General features: G+C 39.2%; 1 protein-coding gene across 1 annotated transcript; it reads left to right on the top strand.

The window, feature by feature from the left end:
• Positions 1-2,544: 2,544 nt before the first annotated feature.
• LOC107061216 (uncharacterized) lies at positions 2,545-5,737 on the top strand. Its single transcript, XM_015310067.1, has 5 exons — positions 2,545-3,229; positions 3,318-3,437; positions 4,850-4,898; positions 5,248-5,495; positions 5,667-5,737. The coding sequence occupies exons 1-5, from the start codon at positions 2,545-2,547 to the stop codon at positions 5,735-5,737; spliced, it is 1,173 nt and encodes a 390-aa protein (XP_015165553.1).
• Positions 5,738-9,065: the final 3,328 nt, after the last annotated feature.

Consider the following 9,065-nt stretch of genomic DNA (forward strand, 5'->3'; position numbering starts at 1 on the left):
TGAGCCGTGAAGGGAACCACGAGGCGTGGTCTAGCTCGTGAAGGCTCACAATGTTGAGCCAAGGAGGGATACCATCTCACGAGCACCTAGATGTCTCGTGGTGAGCACCACGACGCGTAGTGATGCTCGTGAAGGGGGAGGCATTAGCCCCTCTGAGGCTGACCCTCTACACGATCCACTAGACGGCTCGTGGAGTGGGTCGTGAGAGGGATAGGATTTTGGGGTAAGTTTTCTAGGCCACTGGTCCAAGGGCCACGACAGCCCAGACGGCTCGTGGACCTTGCCGTGTGGGGACTATGTCAGCTGTAAGTTCAGGGGCTTTTGGGTCTTTTCTAGATTTCTTTAAAAAAATACTATGTCATTTTGCTTATGCCTAGGACCCCTATATAATTGATTTTAACCCCAAATTAATTCATTCACTTCATTCTCTTCAAATTCACCAAAAGAATTCGAGTCTTTCTCTCCTAAGTATATTTCTCTCTCTAGAAGTTTGAAGAAGAATATTGAAGCTAGGGTTCAAGGTCAAGCCTCAATTCTTCCATCACTTTTGGGCTTTTATAGCAAGGTATGATAGATTTTCAGCCATGGAATCCTTGCATCCATAGATCCCCAAAGTTCTCCACATTTAAAAGTAGAAATTCCCCAATTTGAGTTAGGGTTTTCTTCCAAGTTACGGGTTCTTATGGATATTGGTTCAATTGATTGAATTATGATTGATTATGCATTAATTGAGAGTATTCTATGTTTTTATGATTAAATTCCATGTACCCATGCTTAACCCATGTTTCTTAGATGAAATTGATTTAAAATGGGTTTTACTCTATACAAGGAGAATTTATGGATTTATGTGTACTCTTATAGGATGAATAAGATACAATACTAGTTGCTTTGAGATTGAAGCATATGTGATGATTTATTATAAGAATTGCTTTGAGAGGGAAGCATATGTTATCAATTGTTGATTATTGAGCTGGTTGTTGTGGAATAAATTTTCCCACATGATTTCTTATGTATGAATTTGAAAGGCTTTCTCACATTGAATGATTCTAGGTTGAAGAGATTTCTCACCCAAAGTGAATCTAAGCCAAGGAATTATGAAAATGATGAGGCTAGAGGCGATTACCCATGACCTCTAAGTAAAATACAATAGGCGATTACCCTTGTCATATGATAGAAAGACAAGAGTCGAATACCCATGTCACATGATGTATAGACAAGAGGCGATTACCCACATTTCTATAATGCAAGTTGGACTAGAGGCGATTACCCATGATCCTAAGGTGAAAGGAAAAGAAGTGATTACCCTTGACCCTTCATAAGAAAGCAAGATGCGATTCCCCATGTCCTTAAAAGATAAGCTATGGTATGTTATGGTAGGTGATAAGCTTGGATTGTTGCTTGAGTTTTCCTTCCACGATGAGTAAGACTAGAGGCAGTTAATCATGTCTTGACTAAGGATGAATCAAGGTTACTTGAAGAAGTACTCCTTACATGTTAAGATGATTTATTATGTGCATTGATTATGCCTCATGACTTATATTGTCTAACTTTTATGTTATGTTATGTTTATGCATGCTATCATATTTAGTACATTTTTGTACTAACACATACTCTTGCTTACATTTCTTATACAAATGTCGGGACCGGCGTTCTGAATTCTCACCTCCGTGGCTAGGATCCATAGTAGAAGAAAGTTGAACATTGGTGAGTCCTGATTCATCCGAGGATTTGGCCACTACTCTCCTTATTTTCTTTTCATTTTAAGTTTTTGAACATTGATGTACGGGCAACGTCCCAAAATTCTATTGTATTAGATGGTTTTTGAGACTTGAGTTTAGACTTTTGTTTTGTTCTGAAAAAATTGGTTATGTTGAAATAATGTTGTAAATCTTTTTGATTTTTATTATCTTGAATATGAAAGCTAAGTGGCTTGTATGAGGCCTCTCGGGGTCTTGTACGCCATGGTACATCTAGGGGGTACCCCTAGGCCGTGAGAAGACTTGGGGCATGACAAACTTGGAATTAGAGCACAGAATTCAAGAGTCCTAGGGTGTCTATGAAGCCTTGTCTGTAGAGTCCTTGTTATTGGTGTGAAGCACCCCACATCGATAATTAGAAGGCTACAACATTTAGGAAACATTTCTCTTCCTTCTTACTCTTTTTCGTGTGATAGAATTCAAACCTATAAAAGTTTCTTTCTAGTTTGTGCCTGCGCATATCTTTTCGGATCATGCCTTCACGAAGAGCTGTTTAAGGTTGTCCTGTTAGAGAAATGTTGATCCCCAGGATCAAGAGGTTCCCAATTCATTAGAAGTGCAACCTCCTTAAGGAGATGAAACAAAATGCTAAATTTCGGGATGCTATCCAGATGTTAAGTCACATTGTGGCCAATCAAACTGGTTAACAAGAGTGGTTCTTCAGGATGTGGTTGATACATCCAAGATCCGTGAGTTCTTGAGAATGAATCCTCTGAAATTCACAGGGTAAAATATCACAAAGGATCGGGATAACTTTGTGGAGGAGCTACTAAAAACATTTGAAGTGATGCGGATTGTTGATGCTGAGCACGTAGAGTTAGTTGCATACCAACTCAAGGGTGTTGCTAGGATTTGGTATGACCAATGGAAGAAGAACAAAGCTGAAGGGGTACCAATTGTGAGCTGGGATGTGTTTGAAAGTGCTTTCATGGGGTGTTTCTTTCCCCATGAGTTGAGAGAGGCAAAGGTAAGAAAATTTCTCACTTTTAAACAGGAATCCATGAGTGTGCATGAGTACAACCTCAAGTTCACCCAACCGTCCTGTTATTCTCCGGAGATGGTTGCTGATATGAGGAGTTGGATGAGCCTATTTGTGTCTGGACTATCCCACTTGTCGAGTAAAAAGGGTAACACTACTATGTTGATAAGGGACATAGAGAGAGCCAGAATAATGATCCATGTGCAGCAGGCTGAGGAAGACAAGTTGAAAGATGGGGAAGAGTTTCGTAATAAGAGGGACAAAAAAATAGGTAATGAGTCTGAAGAACAACTGGGCCTGCCCCATCATCTGCTAGTGCACCTGCATCAAAGAGCAGAGGTGAGTTTAGGAATCAGAATTCGTAGAACTTTAGAGCTTGACCTACTCAATCTCAGGGTAGTGTGGCACAAGGGGCCAACTAGACTCCTACATGTGCTAAGTGTGGTAGAAACCACCCAGGAGCGTATTGTGATGGCTCCACTGGTTGTTTCAAGTGTGGTCAGAGTGGTCACTTTATGAGAGAGTGACATAAGAACATGTAGGGTAATGGTAATGGGGTAATATAGCCCAATCTTCTTCAGCGGCTCCAGTAGACAAAGCTGCACCTAGAGGAGATACTTTAGGGACAAGAGGAGGAGCAAACTGTCTGTGTGCTATCACCAGATGCCAAGAGCAGGAGAATTCACCAGATGTTGTCACTGGTATGATCAAAGTTTTTACTTTTGATGTATATGCATTACTTGATCCAAGTACGAGTCTATCTTTTGTGACTCCATACATAACTATGAGATCTGATATTCTTCCCGAATGACTTCTTGAGCCCTTCAGTGTTTCCACATATGTTGGTGGGTCTATTCTAGCCGAGAGAGTATATCATGATTTTGTCATCTCTGTAAATCAAAAGGACACCATGACTGACTTAGTCGAGCTAGACATGGTGGACTTTGATGTTATTCTAGGTATGGACTAGCTTTATGCGTGTTATTCCTCAGTTGATTGTAGAACTCGAGTAGTAAGGTTCCAGTTTCCTAATGAGCCAGTTATAGAATGTAGGAGAAGTTCAACAGTGCCTAAGGGTCGTTTTATTTCATACCTTAATGCCAGAAAGTTAGTCTCTAAGGGGTACATCTATCACTTAGTCCGAGTTAATGACTCTAGTGTTGAGACACTGCCTATTCAGTTAGTTCCAGTTATGAGTGAGTTTCCAAAGGTCTTTCTCGATGGTTTTCTTGGAGTACCTCATGAGAGAGAAATAGACTTCGGCATAGACATTCTTCCTGATACTCGACCTATCCCTATTCCGCCATACATAATGGCTCTAGGGTTAAAAGAGTTAAAAGAGCAATTGAAAGATCTTCTTGATAAAGGTTTTATTCGACCTAGTGTCTCACCTTGGGGTGCTCCGTTCCTATTTGTGAGGAAGAAAGATGGTTCGCTTAGGATATGTATTGATTACTGCCATATCAACAAGGTCACTATCAAGAATAAGTATCCACTTTTGAGAACTGATGATATATTGGATCAACTTCAGGGTGCCACTTGCTTTTCTAAGATATACCTCAAATTGGGCTATCATCAGTTGAAGGTAAGAGAGAATGATATTCCAAAGACAACATTCAAGACCCGTTGTGGTCATTATGAGTTTCTTGTCATGTATTTTGGCTTGACTAATGCTCCTGCATCATTCATGGACCTTATGAACTAAGTGTTTAAGCCATATCTTGACATGTTTGTTATTATGTTTATTGATGAAATTTTGATTTATTCGAGGAGTGAGGAGGATCATGCTAATGATCTCAGAATAGTCCTCCAAACTCTCAAAGATAGGGAGTTGTATGCCAAATTTTCTAAGTGTGAGTTTTGGCTTGATTATGTGGCATTCTTAGGCCACATTGTATCTGGTGAATGGATTTGAATTGATACCCAGAAGATTGAAGTGGTGCAGATCTGACCCGAACCCATATCTCCAACTGATATTAAGAGTTTCTTGGGATTGGTTGGTTACTATAGAAGGTTTGTCGAGGGGTTTTCATCTATTTCATCCTCGTTGACAAAGTTGACTCAAAAGACAGTGAAGTTTCAATGGTCTGAAGCTTGTGAGAAAATCTTTCAGGAATTGAAAACTCGATTGACTACTGCCCCATTGTTGACCCTACCGGAAGGTACGCAAGGTTTTGTTGTTTATTGTAATGCATCTAGAGTTGAACTTGGTTGTGTATTGATGCCGAACGGTAATAGCTTATACCTACATAAATCTTAAGATTCACGAGAAGAATTACCCAACTCATGATCTCGAGTTGGCAGCGGTAGTATTTGCCTTGAAAATATGGTGCCACTATCTATATGGTGTTCATGTAGATGTGTTCACTGATAACAAGAGCCTTCAGTATGTTTTCAGTTAGAAAGAGCTGAATCTCAGACAGAGCAGGTGATAGAGTTACTCAAGGATTACAACATGAATATCCTCTATCACCCAGGTAAGGCTAATGTTGTGGCTTATGCTTTGAGCAGGTTGTCTATCATAAGTGCTGCTCATGTGGAGGAAAGCAAGAAAGAATTGGCCAAAGATGTGCACAAACTTGAACATTTGGGAGTTCATTTGTTAGATTCCAATGAAGGTGGAGTGGTTGTGATGAATGGGGATGAATCAACACTAGTGTTTGAAGTGAAGGAGAAACAAGACCAAGATCCTACTTTGCTTGAACTAAAGGCGAATGTTCATAAACAGAAGGTGATAACTTTTGAACAAGGGGGAGATGGTGTGTTGAGGTATCAAGGTAGATTGTGTGTGCCAAAAGTGGATGAGCTCCAAGAGAGGATCATGGAGGAAGCTCATAGCTCCAGATATTCAATCCATCCCAGTTCCACAAAGATGTACCATGACTTGAGGGAAGTCTATTGGTTGAGTAGTAAGAAGAGGTGCATTGCAGAGTTTATTGCTATCTGCCCAAATTGCCAACAAGTCAAGCTAAAGAACCAAAGACCCGGTGGTGTTGCTTAGAATATAGATATTCCAGAATGGAAGTGGGAGATGATGACTATGGATTTCATTACTGGCTTGCCACGATCTCGTAGGAGACATGATTTGATTTGGGTGATTGTAGACCGGATTACTAAATCAGCCCATTTCTTGCCGGGAAAGGCTACCAATTCAGCAGAAGACTATGCTAAATTATATATCCAGGAGATAGTCCGACTTCACAGAGTTCCTGTGTCTATCATTTCAGAAAGAGGTGCACAATTTATCACTCAGTTTTGGAAGTCTTTTAAGAAAGGTTTGGGTTCGAAGGTGAATTTGAGCACTACTTTTCATCCTCAGAAAAATGGTCAAGAAGAGATCACTATTCATACTTTAGACGATGTGTTGAGGGCATGTGTGATCTACTTTAAAGGTAATTGATATGATCACTTACCTCTCATCGAGTTTGCTTACAATAATAGCTATCACTCCAGTATATAGATGGATCCTTTTGAGGCTCTTTACGGGAGAAGATGTAGATCTCCTATTGGATGGTTTGAGTTTGGTGAAGTTGGGTTGATAGGGCCAAACTTAGTTCATCAAGCCATGGAAAAGGCGAAGATTATTCAAGAAGGGTTGAAAATAGCACAAAGTTGTCATAAATCCTATATAGATGTTAGGAGAAGAGACTTAGAATTTGAGGCTGGTGATTGGGTTACTTGAAGGTTTCACCCATGAAGGGTGTTATGGGATTTGGTAAGAAGGGGAATCTTAGACCCCAATACATTGGTCCTTACCGAATATCTAAGAAAATTGGCAGTGTAGGTTCTAAGTTGGAGCTACTGTCAGAGTTGGCAACAGTTCAATCGATATACCACGTTTCTATGTTGAATAAGTGTATAGGCGATCCTTCACTTATTTTACCTACTAAGAACATTGGTATAAAGGATAGCCTATCCTATGAGGAGATTCCTGTTCAGATTCTTGATTGTCAAGTTCACAAGTTGAGGACCAATGAGGTTGCATTAGTCAAAGTCATATGGAGGAGTCAATTTGTTAAGGAAGCTACTTGGGAAGCTGAGGAGGATATGAAGAAGAGATACCCTCATCTCTTTCCTTCCGATCCAGTCCCAGACCAAGATAATCACTTTTGTCAATAACTCTTTAAATTGATATGGTGGGTTATGTAAATTGCATGTTGGGTGTTTGAGTTGGGTGTTTGATGTTTTCCCACCCCTTATTCCACTTATAGTGATCTCATTTGAGGATGAATGTTCCCAAGGGGGAGAAATTGTAACACCTCAGACTTCGGAAGAGCTAAACTGAGATTTGTACAAGTTAATCTTCAATTGTGAGTTTTGGGTCAACTTCAAATGACCATAACTTTTAGCATAGAATGATTTAGGTGGCCCATGAGGTACCGAATTGAAGTACTTTGAGTCCTCTTTCCAACACCGCTGAGTTTGCTAGATTCTGAGTTCAAATGAAGGAGTTATTCCCATTTGAGTGAAGCCTGTCAAGTTAAGGCATTTCATCCATTTTAAGGAAGGGTAGTTTGGTCTTTTCCTTATCCCTAAAGGCCTACCCACGTTTTACCCACCCAAGTGACTAAGTCAATTTTAGACATTCCAAAAGTGTTTAGAAATTTTAGAGCAAATTCAAGAGGAGAAAGGAAAAGAGTTTGAAGCGTTATTTCAAGAACTTGAGGATTTTGCCCAGAACAAGTGTTCTTTGAGGTATGTAAGCTTTCATAGTGTTAGGTTTGTTCGCCCTCATGCCAATTATGTAAATTAATCCTTGGATTCGTAATTTAAGTTAGTTGATTTGAATTCTTCAGAAGTTCTTGAGGTTTTTGCTTCATTCTTTAACAATTGAGTCTTATTGAGTTCTTGAGGTGAGGTTCTTGTGAATGAATGTGGTTCTTGATAGATTTTTGTGTGAGTTTTCATTGAAACGATGTTTGGTTTATGAATCTAAGAGAATTTAGAGGAAATCATTCGATTCTATGAGTTAGGCCTTGAATTTGAGCAAGAAAGTTCGTCAAAAGTTCTGGGTTTGGGGTGGGGTATCGCGCCCCAAGGTGCCAGAAGGGCAGGCGCCCTGTGCCTGCAGTGCACCCCATTTGAGCCCTAGTAAAGTGAGGCATGGCGCGGCACGCCACCGATGTGCCAGGGGAATCATGTTATTTTCCTTTCTGTTCTTCGTTCCGTACTTGTTCCTTATAGTTGAGCTTTCATTCTCTTCTTAATACTAACTATCTAAACCTTCATTAATCATTGAGAGATCCTATATATATATATATATATATATATATATATATATATCTCCTAATTATAACTCTTAAATCTTCATTTCAAATTAAAGTAAGGATTAAGAGTTAAGTTCGAAAAACCTTTTGAGTCATTTTGAGAAGTCTTATACAATCTTCTAGAACTTGAATTAAGACTTGAATAAATGAGTATGAGAATCAGGAGAGTTGTCTTTCATGTTTCAAAATGAGAATAAGGGAACTATGTATTCCCAAGTGTAAGCACTATTACATTTAAAACTAGAGTAAACCTTGATTTCTAAATAAGTTTATGAGAAGTTTTTGAGCATTATCTCTTTTGAAAGACTCTTTTGAGTAAAATTCTCAATTTGAGAATGAGTTATGTTTTTATACATTTGAGCATGGGTTATGTATATTATTGGGAGTAGTATTGAGCACTGATATGGGGATGAGTTCAGACAACTCACATTCGTCATAAACCATGTAGCCAACATGGGTGAAGGATCATACTTTTTAGATTATTCCTTATTGCTTTTAAGCATATCTTAGTGGATCCACTTAGTTGAAGAGTTCTATACCCCGTCAAGGTATAGGACAACTCTAACAGCGTGGGCAAGACGATGTATCATCATGTAGCTCATAGTGATGATTGTCCATTATAGAATCTCCCAAAAAAGAATAAAGAGTCCACTATTGTATTTTTATTCATTTTGAGTTATTGTTTATTGTTTTAAAGCTTTATATCTATTGCGTATTATTATCATTTCATTCTTATTGAGTTGAGTTCAGTTGAGTTGAGCAGAGGTGAGTATGTCTTCCAATTCTATCAGTTCATGTATATGGTTATGTTTCAATATTCCCCTTACATGCTCGTATATTCAATGTAATAACGTCATTCGACCTTCATCTTTTCATGATGCAGATACAGGTGTTCAAGGTCATCAACAGGCGCTCCATTGATACCATTGCATTTCAAGCTAGCTTTGGTGAGCCTCTTTGCTTTCCAGAGGGCTTCACATTATGGTTTTGTTTTGTTAGGAGGTCGTGGGTCTTGTCCCGACTTCCCTCACAGTTTTTAGAGGCTTCATAAATAGTAGTAGT

This window comes from Solanum tuberosum, unplaced genomic scaffold, assembly GCF_000226075.1.
Source record: "Solanum tuberosum cultivar DM 1-3 516 R44 unplaced genomic scaffold, SolTub_3.0 scf00124, whole genome shotgun sequence".
NCBI classification, from domain to species: Eukaryota; Viridiplantae; Streptophyta; class Magnoliopsida; order Solanales; family Solanaceae; genus Solanum; species Solanum tuberosum.

Coding starts and splice junctions, on each gene's coding strand:
- LOC107061216 (XM_015310067.1), top strand. CDS start 2,545: ATGCGGATTGTTGATGCTGAGCACGTAGAGTTAGTTGCATACCAACTC. Junction 3,230..3,317: donor GGCTCCACTGGTTGTTTCAA/GTGTGGTCAGAG, acceptor AATCTTCTTCAG/CGGCTCCAGTAGACAAAGCT. Junction 5,496..5,666: donor TTTTGAACAAGGGGGAGATG/GTGTGTTGAGGT, acceptor GGTGCATTGCAG/AGTTTATTGCTATCTGCCCA.